The 13973-nt window shown below is 62.9% G+C and overlaps 1 protein-coding gene across 2 annotated transcripts in view; it reads right to left on the bottom strand.

Annotated features, from left to right (window-relative positions):
* Positions 1-1629: 1629 nt before the first annotated feature.
* BSN (bassoon presynaptic cytomatrix protein) overlaps positions 1630-13973 on the bottom strand; it is a 92946-nt gene continuing 80602 nt past the window's right edge. For both annotated transcript variants that reach the window (XM_086469997.1, XM_086469998.1), the window contains exons 5-10: positions 6478-13119; positions 3639-5757; positions 2583-3325; positions 2140-2233; positions 1870-2013; positions 1630-1670 (exon numbers count right to left, since the gene is read on the bottom strand). In XM_086469997.1, coding sequence (XP_086326123.1) covers positions 1630-1670; positions 1870-2013; positions 2140-2233; positions 2583-3325; positions 3639-5757; positions 6478-13119 — 9783 coding nt within the window. The remainder of the gene's footprint in view (positions 1671-1869; positions 2014-2139; positions 2234-2582; positions 3326-3638; positions 5758-6477; positions 13120-13973) is intronic.

Raw genomic sequence — 13973 nt, 5'->3', positions numbered from 1 at the left:
GCAAAATGGCTTGAGAAGGACTTGGATTGCACAGTAAAAGGAAGGATACTGCTGGAGGCAAAGCGCTCCTGATCTTGTTCCACGGGATTTGTGCTCTTTTGTAGCCTCCTGCACTCTATTGCTTCTACAGACGACAGCCCGTGTGCTAACTCATCGCACAAAGCAAAGAGGGAAGAGGATTTGGTATAAAGTTTAGAAAAAAACCCAAACCAAAACCATAATAAAATGAACCCCCCAAAAAAACGAGAAAAAAGGACCCCCCCCTGACGACGCCCCGTGCCCACCCCCTGGTGCGGATGAGGTATACACAGAAATCAAAGTGGGATGATTAAGGCTGTTCTTGAAAGAAAAGGGGTGCCTGGCAGCGGGTGCGCTGGCTGCGTGGTGAGGGCAAGCGCGGCCCTTTCAATGCTTCCAATGGCTTCGGGGCGGCACCACGTGCCGGGACACGCACCCATATGGCAGCCTCATCGGCAAATGCCTGCCACGCCACCTGTCAGAGTCCTATGGCCTCATATTTCGGTAGTGAAACAGTGTTAGGTCCTAGCTGACACGCTCCAGGGGCTCCCCAGCAGGGCCAGGAGCGGGTTGCAGTGCAGGGGGCATGGGGACGGCCCCATCAGCGCGGACAGGGTTGGAAAGGAGGAGCTTCACCCGTGGCTACCAGCCCTAGGCTCGTAGGGGGAGAAAAACCTATGAAGAGGCCAGAGCTGGGGTTTGGAGGGAGCAACTCTGCGTATAATCTTGAGAAAGGGCCGCAGCCCACCTACAGGGCCTGACCCGACAGTCCGGATCAGGCCCGTCCCCTCAGGGTGGCTGCCAGGGCTTGCCATGTGCCATGCCGGAGCTGCTTGCCAGGCGTGGGGGGCATCCGCCCTGGAGCGTCCGCCAGGCCCCTGCTCAGCCGCCGTTTGGTCCAGCATCCAGGGATCACCCTGCTTTCAAAAGCTTGTAAGAGACAGAGAGAGTGGCATTAGCCCGAGTGGTGATGTCCCCGGTGGAGGGGACCCCGCTAAGTGGCAGCACCGCCCGAGTGAATGGGCAGCGATGAGCCAAGAGGCACTGCTGATGGAGCAGCTGCTGCCGCCCCCGCACTGGACAGGCTCCCGGAGCAGAGCTCGGGCCGCCCAAACCTTGCCCACAAACCCATGGTCTGCACGAGCATCCGCATGTCATTGGCCCATGTGGCGCTGTTGAGACCATGGAACAAGGACGAGCCCCTACACCTTGGCTTGGGGCTGACACTTGAGGATGAGGATGGGGACGAGTGGCCCAGCGCAAAGAGGACAGGGCTGCACCATGTTCTCACGCTGGGGGCTCGGAGTAAGGCAAGACAAGCTTCAGCAGGTGCCAGGGGGATAGTGGTGCTGCAAGAGCCCTGGGGATGGCATGGTGGAGGGGACCAGTGTGTGGCTGTGCCCCTGACACTCACCGTTATACTCAGAGTCCGGCGCTGAGTGCTGAATTCACTGGCTTCTTCATAGGTTTTTCCACTGCAATGACTTGATCTCCACTTGCTTCCCAAACTCCTGCAGTGGGAGGGAGCAGGAGGGTGTCAGGCATGGCCAAGGCAGGGAGAACCCGTGGCACAGCTCCCGGTGCTGGCTGCACTCACCTTGTGCCGTTCTCTCACCAGAACGAAGTGAATTTCTTGCCAAAAGCCGATACCGCTGCAGGGAAGCCGAGAGAGGCATCAGCATGGTGCAGACCAGCCACCCACCCCTCTAGCCCCCCACCTCCCCAGGCCCCAAACCACAGGTGCAGCACTGCATCCCGCCAGCTCTACCCGGCCACCCCCACAGCACCCGACACTGTCTCGATGCAGAAAAGCATCACCAACCTGTCCCCATCCCCAGGAGCACCCCTCACCTTCAGTCAGTTTGCCTGCTTGTTCCGCTGCCCCTCCAGGCAGGATTTTGGAGAAAACACTCTCCCCTTCCCCCCCTGGCTGCCCTGTGGCCGTGCCGGCGGGACCACGTGGCCCAGCCGCCCTTGGACCCGCCTTGCTGTCTGCTGGGGACAAACGAAGCCACAGTTAGCAGGGGACGGGCCTGGCCGAGGGAGCTCAGCCAAGCGCCCAGGGTGCCAGGCAGCCGGCATGGGGCAGGGGTATGGCACTGTGTCACCAGGGCCACTGACCTGCTGCTCCCAGAGGCTGTGCTGCAGCTGCTTTCCCCGGCTGCTGTGGCACTTTCGCTGCGGGTTTGGATGCGTCCATCTGCTCTGCTTTCGGCTGGAACGGGGAAAACAGCTCTCAGGACTTGCCCTCCCAGCAGATCATCCTCTGGGGGTGGCCCGAGCCAGGAGGCAACACTGAAACCCCCAAACACTGCTCCACAGCCCCGAAAGAGGCAGCAAGGGATCCAGGGCACAAGGATGTCCCTCCTGGATCCTCTCAAGGGGGTGGCTGCTTCCACGGCACCCAGGGGTGGCCATGGTAGGTGTGCGGGTGGGATAGGTCTTGCCCCACGGCTCCCATCCCCAACCCTTCCCCTGCCAGACCCTGGCCACAGCCAGCCGGGCCAGTCCCAGGCAGAGCTGTGGGGTGGGGAGGCAGCTGAGCCGGCTGAGCCTGTACTTACCGCCGGCGCTGGGTGCCCACCCGGCTGTGTGTGGAGTGTGGCCGGCACCTTCCCTGCCACCTGGGCTGGCCCTGGCTGCTGCTGGGGTTGCCGGGATGATGGGAGTCCCTGCATCCTGCCCCTGGCCTCGGGCTGTGCCGAGCCCACTGGCTGGGCAGCCTGCCGCGCTGCTGGTTGCTGCCGTGCTGCCTGCTGCCCTGCCTGCTGCTGCCTGGCCACCGGCTGCTGTGGGTGTGCGAGTGGCTCTGACTTCGGCGCTGGCGTGGCTGACCCGTGTGCCTGGGGAGGCTTCTGCACCTTGGGGGTCTCGGCGCTGTGGTGGTGAGCAGCGGGGCGGGACGGTGGGGTGTACTCGGTGGAGCTGGGGCCATAGGATGCAGGCGTGCGGGACTCAGGCTGCTGCACCTTCTTGGGGGTGGCTGGTGGCCCATGGCCACGGAGCTCGTGGCGGCCAGGCTCTCGTGGGTGCTGCTTGGCTGAGCGGCGTGGGGGCTCGTCACCAGAGTGCCGGGAAGTGCCAGCGTGGCGCCCGTACTCCCCATGGTGTCGATGCTCGCGGTGCTGTGGGTAGTCACTGTGCTGCCACGGGTCCTCATCGGGAGGCTCATCGTAGTTGTGGTAGGTGTGCTTAACCGGGGGTCTCTTCTGTGAGGAAGAGTGGCCACCATAGTGCCTGACCCTCTCTGCCCGTGCCTCCCTGGGCTTATCAAACCAGTCTGTCTCCTCCTGACCCAAATGATAGGCTTCAGAAACCAAAAACAAACCACAGTCAATATCTCGCTTGAGGCCGCCCGGGCGGAAGCCATGCAATGAGGTGGGAGAGGCAAGCAGTGGGCATGCACGCAGGGGACAGCCCATGCCGCTGGGGATGGGATACGGCACAGCACGGTGCGGTGGGGCACGGCGCAGGACTGGAAAAGACCGAACACCGGGGGAGGGGGGAGGAAGGCACGTGTCAAGCAAACTGAGGCAGTGAGAGTATCTCTGCGTACGAGCCGACAGGCATGCCCTAGGGAAGCGCCATGCTCTGGGGTGGTCACCATGGGGAGCTGTTACCTTCACTGTCCGAGACAACGCAATGGGCATCGTCCATGCTGTAGCCCTCCTCGTGCTTGTACGAGTGACTCCTTGGCACATCTTTTATGTGCTTTTGCACATCAGGCAATGAGTGGCTGGAGCAGAACTGGGAGCAGGGGTCCCCCGCCGACTGGGGGCTGGGTCCCCCCACAGCACGTGACCCCCCCATCACTTTCCCCAGGGGGCTGACGGGGCTCTCCTCCTCCGAGGGCTGCGTGCGGATGGGAGGCCGCCCGCGGCTCTGGCTCATGCCAAGAGATGAGGGCTTGGAGCTGCCTTTCTGGGTGCGCTCTGCGCCCTCCCGTTCGTAGGACTTGCTCCGGCCGCCCACCTCCCGGCTGGAGGACTTTTCCACCCCGTAGCCAGAGGAGCGGGTTCTGCTGCCGGTAGAGTAGACCCGCTCCTCTTCATCCACCAGATCCCGGCTAGAGACACCGTAGTATTTCTGCTGCTCATAGACGTTCTTCTTCAGGCCGTAGGTGATCTCCTCCTGCAGTTTCTTGGCCCTGGAGGCCACATTGCTGCTGCCAACTGAGGTTGTCGCTGCATAGGAGGCCAGGTCCGACTCCACGTCTTTGGCCTCTTCGATGGGGGAGAACTTGGAGATCTTCTGCTCCATGCCCTGCTTCCTGTGCTTGCTGCGCTTTGAGGAGATGACAGCGGGTGCTAGGTTCTTGGATGAATGCTTCGGTAGCGGTGCACCAGAGCTGTGCTTGTCCACCCTTGAGGAGTGCCGGTACTCACTGTCCCCATAGTAGTAGGACAAGCCAGTGGAGCTCCCTGACACCCTGCCATTGCTCTCTGTGCCCCGGTAGTAGCTGTTCTTCCCTCGATGGTCAGGGCCATGGTGGTCATAGATGTCCTCCTCAGACTCGTCCTCAGCTTTGGTGTAGCAGCAGGGCCGGCTGGAGCCCTCGGCATCCCCCAGCTCTCTCTTGTCTCTGTTGTGGCGGCTGTCGGCGCCCATGCCCACCAGCTCCCCTTTCTGCCCCTCCACTGCTGGGCTCTCCTTGGTGAGCTCGCTGATGTCCTCGATCATCACATAGTTACGGGGGATGTTCTGCTCCAGGCTGGTGTAGAGGGACTCGGAAGAGAAGCTGGCTGAGGGGCCCTGCGCCGTGCTGGCTCTCTCGGCTGGCCGCACCTCGGGCGCCTTGTACTGCTCATAGCCGCCGCTTGCCGGTGTGGTGCTGAAGGTGACGTCGGGAATGGCGGAGGAGCTGGTGGCTGCGTTGATGACCTCATAGTTGGTGGGGATCTTCTGCTCCAGATCAGCCAGTGATGTCTGCCGTGGCTTCTGCTGCCCACTGGCTATGTCTGCTGGGCTCTGGAAGAGGGCAGGCTGGGCCGCTGGCACAGTGGCTGCCCCAGTGAAGGGGCTTGGGGCTTGGTAGGGGTTTTGGGGCCGAAAACTTGGCTGGCCTGGGGTGCCCAGCTCTGGGTATGCGGCACCAGGGGCCGCGAAGGCGCTGGGTGAGGCGAAGGCAGACAGTGGGGCTGCTGGCAAGTCATCCTGCGAGGTGCTGGCTGTGGGGTACTGGGGGGGCTGCAGGTGCGCTGGTGGGAAGGCGGCAGGGACCTGTGGGGCAGGGTACGGGTAGGCGCTGTAGGAGGCAGCGGTGGCAGTGAAGTTGGGGTACTGCCCAGTGGGTGCGGGGTGCAGGCCGCCACTGTCATAGGCGGCGAGGTGCAGGCTGTGCAGCTCGCTGTCAGACAGGTAGTCATGGCGGTCCCCGGGGCAGCGCAGGTAGGGATGGTCCCGCCCACCCCCCCGCTCCTTCAGCAGCGACTCCTTGCGCTGTGTGATGCCCAGCTCCAGGTACTTCAGCTTGGCGTCGATCTCCTTCTCCTCCTCATCCAGCTCCGCTTGCTTCTTCCGCAGCTTGGTGGCCTCATGCTCCACCAGCCTCAGGTCACGATCCAGCTCCTTCAGCAGGCTGGCCTTGGTGACCGGTGCCGTGGCCTTGGGGGCCAGGCTGCTCAGGTAGAGCTGGGGGGCGGCCGGGTTGGCCAGGGGGACGTGAGGCTCCTCAGGTGGTGGGCTGGGCAGCGTCCGCTTCACCTTGCGTGCCAGTGGGCTTGACTGCAGCCCCCCAACCTGCAAAGCCAAGGGACACCTGGTCAGGGGTGTGGGTGGGTGTCCCCCGCAAGCATCAATAAGCTCCTCCCATGCCCTGGGGTTGTGGCAAGGTGGCCTGCTGTGCACATGTTCCCCCATACACTGGAGGAAATGGCATTTATGTAAAAATGCATAAATAGGATGGAAGTAGCAGGCAGGGCGCTTTCTGTGAGTAATTACTGGGGGTGGCAGCCAGCCAAGAGTCAGGCCAGCCGCGTACATGCCGCTGCCTGAAAAACTGCTTTCTGTCCTCAGGTACTTGGCAGCAAGGCTCAGGGGAGTGGCTGGGGGCTGTTGCTACCCCGGGAATTGCCCTGGGGCTCTTTGCTGGGCACTTGGCAGCCCAAGGCAACCTCGGTGTGTGTGGCTAAAGGTGAGAGCGAGAGCTGCCACAACCTGAAATGGAGCTGTGCATGGTGGATGCTCCCTGGGAGAGGAAGGGGACCCAGCTGGGGCAGGGGACAGCCCTGATGGTGCCACCCAGCAGCAGCTCCTGCCTGCTGATGGGCTCATGCAGCCAGTGGAGCTCCAGGGCCTCCCTCTGGTTGCTGCCTTTGCTGCATATGTCCATGCCTACCAGCTGCCATCAGCTGCTGCGGGAAGCCAGCCTTTTAAAATATTAATTGCTGCAGAACTAATGAAACTGAAATGTCCTGGGGCCGTTCCCCAAGGGGAAGGTTGTTCCCTGCACTGACGTACCTGGGTGCCGGGGAGCAGTGGGTGCTGGTAGAGGGGGAACCTGTCCTTGCTGGCCTCCTCGGCGGTGGGGCTGATGGGCTTAGGGTCGGAGAGGGAGCGCTGCATGGTCTTGATGGGGCGCGGCAGTGTCTGCTGGCGCTGGGCCGAGTCAGCGAAGTGCTTCTGTGGGGGGACGTGAGCCTTGTTCAGTCGCTCGCTGGTGGCGAAGGAGGACTCCAGGAGGCGGTGGGGGGACAGAGGGGAGACAGGCGAGTAGAGGACCTGGGGAGAGCGGGGTGGCTGGCGTGTCACCAGCTGGGAGAGAGACTCAGCTGGCAGATGGGACTGGTAGCCAATTTCCAGGGGATCCGGCTTCTTCTTCTCGAACTTGCCCAGAGTTTGCTGCCGGACGGCATGGGGGTCCAGGGGGCCTGTGCTCACCATCTGGATGTTGGAGGAGTAGGGCGGGATGGTGGTGGGCACTGTCAGCTGGGGGACTACGACGCCAGGCTGGGGGGCTGGCTCTGGCTCCGTCTGGCAGGCCAGGCTCTCACCCTGTTGTGTCTTCTCTGGGGCTGAGATGTACTTCACGATCTCCACCCGGGGATCATGGGTGGTGATGTGGATGGAGGGGGAGACGCGGAGAAGCTGGTCAGGCTCTGTCTGCACTGAGCAGTCGCTGATGGTCTGGATGCCCACGCTGGCCGTGATGCGAGTTGTGCCCTCTGGCTTGCCCTCAGCGCCAGCCTCAGTGTGCCGCGAAGGCCGGGAGCGCCGTCGGCGCACGGGCTGCTCCCACTCCCCACTGTCCTCCTCGTCTGTCTGCACGCTGCAGTCAGTGCTGCGCCGTGCCCGCCGCCGCCGCGACAGCAGGTACCGCTCCTCGCCATCCTCCTCATCCGTCTGCACGCTGCTGTCTGCCATCTTCCTCGCTGTGAAGGCCTCCCGTGCTCCCTCCTTCTCATACGCGTCCCGCAGCCGTGGCATCGAGTTCCTCTTCTTGATGCCCCGGCCAGGCTCCCAGGACTCCTCAGCTTGCAGCGATATGTCTGAGGCCGAGCTGCTGAGCGGTCGCTGTGGTGCAGGGTAGCGGGGCCCCTCCGGCGGTGCCTGGCTTGGCGGGGGCCATGCCTGCCCGTTGTGCAGCAGGCCCCGTGGTGCCTCGGTAGGCCCCTCGGGCGGGCGGGTGGCAGGCTCGGTGGGCACAGAGAAGGTGCTCTTCTGCCGCTTCTGCTCCTCCAGCTGCTGCTGCAGCTGATGCTGGAGCTGGTGGATGTGCTCAAGCTGGAGGCGCTGCTGGGCGAGCTGCTCCCGCTGCAGCGCCAGCTGTGCATGCCGCTCCTCCTGCTGCTGCTGCAGCACCTGCTGCTTGATGCACTGCAGCTCCTGCAGCTCCCGCTGCACCAGCAGCTGCTCCTTCTCCCGGTGCCGCTGCAGCTCTGCGCGCTCCCGCTCCAGCTCCTCCTGCATCCGCAGCTGCCGCAGCTTCTCCAGCTCCACTCGCTCCCGCTCCAGCTGCAGCACATGCTCCTGCTGCTTGCGCTGCCGTTCCTCCTCCCGCTCGCGCTCCTCCCGTTGAGCCCCGTCCAGCAGTGGTTTGGGCACCGCGGCTGCCTGCTCACCCTCCTTGCTGGCCGCTGGTGCTGCTGGCCGCTCAGCATGGGGAGCAGCCCCCGCCGGCTCCGCTCTCTGCAAGCCACTAGTGGCAGCAATGGGAGCTTTGGGAGTAGGACCAGCGCCTGCTGCCACTGGTGCTGTGCTGACAGGCTTGCCCAGGTAGACGGGCGTCTCCATCAGTGAGGCTGCTGGGGCTGGCCGGCTAGGGGCCGGGTAGCGGTAGAGGCCCTGTGCTGCCAGAGGGACACGGGGGGTGATGACTGGCAGCCTGGTCAGGCTGGCTAGTGGGACTGTTGCCATGCCGCCCGGGCCGTAGGGTCTGTACAGCCCACGCAGCATGGGCCGCAGCACCGAGGCTGGCTGGGTGGTGATGGGTAGCGTGGAGGCAATGGGCGTGTTGATGGTGGAGTAGATCATGCCGTCAGCGGCCCGCACAGTGCCGGTGGAAGGGAACATCTGCCGGACGGTGCTCAGGCGGACGCCAGGGAGGTTGTACTGTGCCAGGCTGCCGAAGCCCTGCCGCACCTCAGGGAAGGTGGGGTTGTACATCCCGCTGGGTTTGGGGGGTGCGGGGCCCTGCTGCTGAGCTGCCAGCCCCCCTGTGCTCCCTGGCCTGGTGCCGGGGCCATAGGGCAGCAGGTCGGGGCCATTCACATGCCGGCCCCCATACTGGTCCATGGAGTTGAGGGCAGCACACATGCGGCTGATCTCGCGTGCTGTAGTGGCACTGTAGTGGGCCAGGCTGGACTCCTGGAAGCTGGCCAGGTCCCCCCGGGGTGAGAAGCGGTAGTCGGAGTAAATGTTGGAGACTGAGCTGTACCTCCGCATGGGGAGCGGGTGGCCTAGCAGCTCTGCTGGCTGGCGGAGGTCAGAGAAGGAGCCGTACTGCAGCCCCTGGCTCAGGTAACCCCCTTCGGCGAAGCCCACGCTGTAGGAGTGCTTCATGGTGCTGAGGTCCACAGCGGCATCACCTGCTGGGGAGGGGAAGGGCTGATCCCCCCTCGTGGGGTAGTAGCTCATCCCGATTTCAGAGAGGTTTGTGTCTGACATGGAGGAGTAGAGGCGGCCAAAGGTGCCAGCAGGGTAAAACTTCTGCTCCTCATAAAGCGCAGGCGCTGGGGCCGGCTGCTCCCGGTAGGGGAAGGTCTCTGGCAGCTCTGTCTCTCTGCTGCTGTAGAGGGGCCCGCTGGCTTTCCGGCCAGGCACCACCACCTCCCTGGCTTTCTTCTCTGGAATCTTGGAGGTGGGGTTGAACGTGCCAGTACAGCTGCCACCAAAGGGGAATTTGTAGACGACGTCACAGCAGGCCACTTGGCTCTCTGGCTTCACGCCCGTGAGGTCCAGCACATTGGTTGGTGGCTCTTCCTTCAGCACTTTGGTCACTGGGCTGGCTGCCGCCTCCTCCATCTGCACCATCATCACCTGGGACTTCTTGCCGCCCAGGGCAAGGAGAGGGCCCTGGCTCTTCACCTCCACTGGCACTGCCCGGTACAGCTCTGAGCCTGGATCTGGCGGGAAAGGCTGCGGGAGGCCACTGATGTTCTGCGCCCCGCCAGTCTGCGTGATGAGCACATCCTCCTTTACTATCTGGCCTGGCACACTGTACCTCGCAAACTTGGTCTGGGGGGCAGCAGCAGGCTCGGGCTTGGCGCTGGCCGCCCCACTGGCTCTGACAGTGGCCGTCTGGATGCCCTGCTCCACCTGCTTCACCTGTGCCAAGCACACCGGGCTCCCAGTCCCCTGCCCAAAGTCCACCCGGCTCTGGAAAGGGTCTCCGTAGACCACGGGCTGCTTGGGCTGCGAGAGGAGCACAGGGGAGGCGATGGCCAGGCCAGCGGTGCTGGCTGCTGCAATGATGGTGTGGGGCTGCTCCTGGGCGTTGAGGTTGATGATCAAGGGCTGGATGGCCGTGGACTGCCGGCTCGGAATGTGGTCCAAGGTCAGGCAGTACTTCCTGGCCTCAGTGGCCAAGGAGGTGAGATCCATGCCTTGGTCTGTTATGATGATGGGGGCAGACTTCAGTGCTGTCCGTAAGTCCATGGCATTAGTGCTCGGCACCTTGGGCCCTGGCTCGACCCGGGATGTGCCAGGAATGGAGGAGATGCGGCAGAGGGAGATGTTTTCTGCCGGGAGCGCTCCCCAGCTGTACAGCCCGGCAATGCCATCAGCAGCTGAAGTCACGGCAGGTGCCTTCTGGGCGTGCTCCTTCACTGGCTGTGCCCTGATGTAGGCACCTAGTGGCTGCTCTGGCTCCGTCATCTGGCTGTAGCCATGTGCCAGAAGCTGCCGGCTTGGCCTCGTGGGGGATGAGGTGGGGGACGTCAAGGAGCTGGAGCTGGCCAGCTTGGTTTGGCTGGCTGCATCAGCCGCCAGCGTGATCAGCATGAAGGGGACATCCTGCGAGGAATGCTGTCGGGCCAGGCGCGGTGAGCCCGCCTGGTGTGGTGTCTGTGTCCCCTGCGCCACCATGGGGGAAGATGTGGCGGGGCCAGCAGCAGCGGCAGTGGGACACTCATAGGGGAGGAGGGGGCTCTGCGTCTGCGTGGAAAACTCTGCCGTGGCCTTTGTGGAATGGGTGGGACTCTGTGTGGGGGAGGTGGGTGAGAGCGGAGGGCTGGAGCTCTTGAAGAAGGGGTATGTCTTGGGTGGTGGGGGCTTGCTGTCACTCGCAGCCAGGATCTTCTCCCTGACTGTCTGCATGCTGATCTCCACTGCTACCTTGCTTCTGCTGGCATCCTCTGTCTGCGAGCCATAGCTGATGGTGCTCTTCACCGGGCTGTAGCTTCTGCCAGCTATGGATGGGGCCTCTGGAGCTGCGGAGCTGTAGCTCCGTGGCACACTCACAGGGCCACCTGCCGCTGTCATCACTGTGCTGGCGCCCTTGCTGTGGGTGTAAGGAGTGGCAGGAGCCTTGGACACTGGGCCAGGTGCTGCTGGGGTGCTTTGGAGCTTGGCTAGGTCTTGCCCCTCTTTTGCAAAATGCTGGGTGACCCGGACATCGGGAATGGCCTTGCCTGCACTGCTGTCGGAGGTGGCAAAGGAGACAGGAGCTGAGAGCTGTGTGGGGCTGGTGCCAGGGGTGAGCGGACCACCATTCTGCTTCATCAGGTCAGCGTAGGCGCTCTCGGCATTGAGGAAGCACTTCTCCTGGTATGCCTCCTCCTGCCCCTTTGCCTTCTCTCCTGGTTCGAGGGCCAGGTCGAAGGAGGACGACTGGTGCATCCTGGAGATGTTCTGCGAAGTCTGCAGGATCTCCTCGTACACTGCTCCTGCCTTTGGCAGGGTGCTTGGATAGCTGGGCTGGGAGGGGCGTGTGGAGCCACTTTCGTACCGGTACTCCTTGGCATACTGGTACTCAAAGCCGTTCTGGCCCTCGGTGCCACGGTAGCCAACCTGTTGGTAGGCACTGCTGTAGGAAACAGCCGTCTGGGCCTGCTGGACCTGCTGCTTCTGCATCATCTCTGCCTTCCTCATCATCTCCTCGTATGCTTCCTCAGCGCTTTTGAGGGGCTTGCTGGCAGGCTGGCTGGGGCCGCTCTCCTCCTTCTCTGTCGGGGAGTACAGTGACATGAAGGTGGGCAGGTTGTACTCGCTGCCTGACTTGTACAGCTTGGAGGTCATGGCGTCAAAGCTCTCAGCCTCTGAGTCGATGGAGGGTGAGTACTCAGAGCAGGAGGAGCGGTGCAGCTCCTCCATTTCTGCTGCCTGCCGCAGCTCCTCAGTGGGGGAGGCGTCCTCGATGGGAGAGAGGTTGCTGGGGGGTGTTTTGGAGCGCTCCCTCCTCCTCTGGGCCCTCAGCTCCTCCTTGTCACGCTTGGTCTTGCGTGCTGTGCTCCGGATGCGCTGCTGCTCCACCTCCCGCATCTTCTCCTGCTCCCGCAACAGCTCCTCTTCCTCCCGCAGCTCCTCCTCCTCAGACGAGTCCTCAATGGTGGGCAGCAAGGGGCCATGCGAGCGGTGGCGAGCCTTCCTCTGCTGCTTTACCTCCTCCAGCCGCTGCCGGCGGCTGGGACTGCTGTCGCTGTCCTCCTCCAAGGAGGAGATGGAGGTAGGCGAGGTGCCTGAGGTGTAACTGGGTGTCGTGGCTGGCAGGGTGGAGGAGTACTCGCCCCGGGAGCGCTCCCCGGGGGAGCCCGTCAGGCTTTCCATCTCCAGCTCGGGCTCCCGGTCCAGGCTGCCATCTGCCTCCTGGCCCATCTCCGTCTCCCGGCCATAGTTGGTCGTGCTGTTCAACTCGATAGTCTTGAAACGCCGCAGCCCACCCTGGGCTGTGCTCAAGTCGTCGCCCTCCACCACCTCCAGGTCCTTCCTCTCCTCCTTGTACAGGCTGCTGGGGCCGTGTGGCAGGCGCCTCTTGGCCAATGCTGGCTCTTTGCCCTTCTCTGCCTCGGCCTTCTGCCCGGCTTTGGGGATGCTGTACTTGGTGTGCCCGTAGCCTTCCTCCTCCTCCTCCTCCTCGAGGTTGTCCTCCTCTGCACTCATCTCCAGGATCTGCCTTCGCATGAACTCCTCATCGCCTGCTTCTGCCTCCTGGCCCTTGGGCCGGGGGGGCACTGGGGAGAAGCCCCCCTCACTGCTGTCCTCCACATAGTCATGCCGCAGCTTGCTGCCGAACTCATCCGAGGACTCTGCACTCTCCTGCCGCTCCCGTTGGTTCTCCCACTCCGTTGAGTCCTCATCCTCCTCCAGAATGTCCTCCAGCTCCTCATCCGAGTCGAAGGCTTCAGGGGTGATGGAGAGGTACCGTGGCCGCTGCCGCTGCTGCTGCTCCTCCTGTGGCTCCGGGCCACCCTTGCTGCGCTCGGTGGGCTCTGGGGCACCCTGGCCTTCCAGGAGGGGCCGCATGCTGCTCTCCAGCTTGGTGAGCTCGGAGGGGCTGGGGGGGCTTTGCCCAGCCAGCCCAGTGCCGCTCAGCTTCTCTTCCTCCTGCTGCACCAGGCCGGTGATCTCACTCTGCGAGCTAGAGATGCCGTCAGAGGAGTAGCCGGTGTCACTTAGGCTCTGGGGGCTGCGGGACAGGTCTGGGGGATAAGGCTTGCTCCCATCCTGCGGGCAAAGGAGAGCACAGTGTCAGACCTGAGCAGCTCCAGAGCTGCTCCCCCCACTTCCCCCCAAATCCTCTCCTGGGGAGCACACAGAAGGTCTGGGCAGTGTTTGGAGCCAGCTCAGCACGAAGACTGGGGGCTGCCCTATATACTCCCCTCAATGGCTCATCAGCAATTTGTCCGCGTGCCAATGAAGGCAGGTAACGGGTGTGCTGCAAGCAGGAGATGGCACAGCAAATGTCCCTGGAGGTAAAGTCATTGTGGGACTTGTAAATAAGAGTTTAAAAAACTGGGCCCCATCAGCATTATCTCCCCGATAACTAACAGAAGAAGGCTGTCTAATGGGAATACCGATTTTTCACTAGCCACTACTTAGAGAGCCAGTGGTGGCTGACCCCCAGCCATAAGCCCTGCGGTACCAATGGCCACGTGCCCTTCCATGCATGGGGAGAAGCAGAAGCGCTGGTAATTGGGGTGGGGTGGGGCATCTGGGGAGGGAACAGCCCTTGTGCCCTGGTGCCCAGCCAGGCTGGCGCAGCGGCACTGAGAGGACAGGAGCTTTGTCAGGAGCAGCCGTGGCGAACGGCTGCCTTTTAATGAACCTTAATTTCCCTGACTGACAGCCCTGAAAAGTAGCCTTCAGAAGCAGGGCGGCTCCCCAGATCTTCGTTAGATGCCAACAGAAATAAACAGGCCCTTTTAATTGATGTTACAAGCCTGTGAGCCATGAGGAAAATGCTGTTGCGCCCGGCCCCAGTACTACTGGCAGGGCCTGTCACCCTGCCAGCACAGAGGCATCATGGACCTTATTTGATTTTTCGGGGCACAAGGAAGCCTCTTCCATGGGGGCTGTGT

This window comes from Leptosomus discolor, chromosome 9 (genome assembly GCF_034619465.1).
Source record: "Leptosomus discolor isolate bLepDis1 chromosome 9, bLepDis1.hap2, whole genome shotgun sequence".
Taxonomy (NCBI): domain Eukaryota; kingdom Metazoa; phylum Chordata; class Aves; order Leptosomiformes; family Leptosomidae; genus Leptosomus; species Leptosomus discolor.
This window is presented reverse-complemented; position numbering and strand designations above follow the sequence as displayed.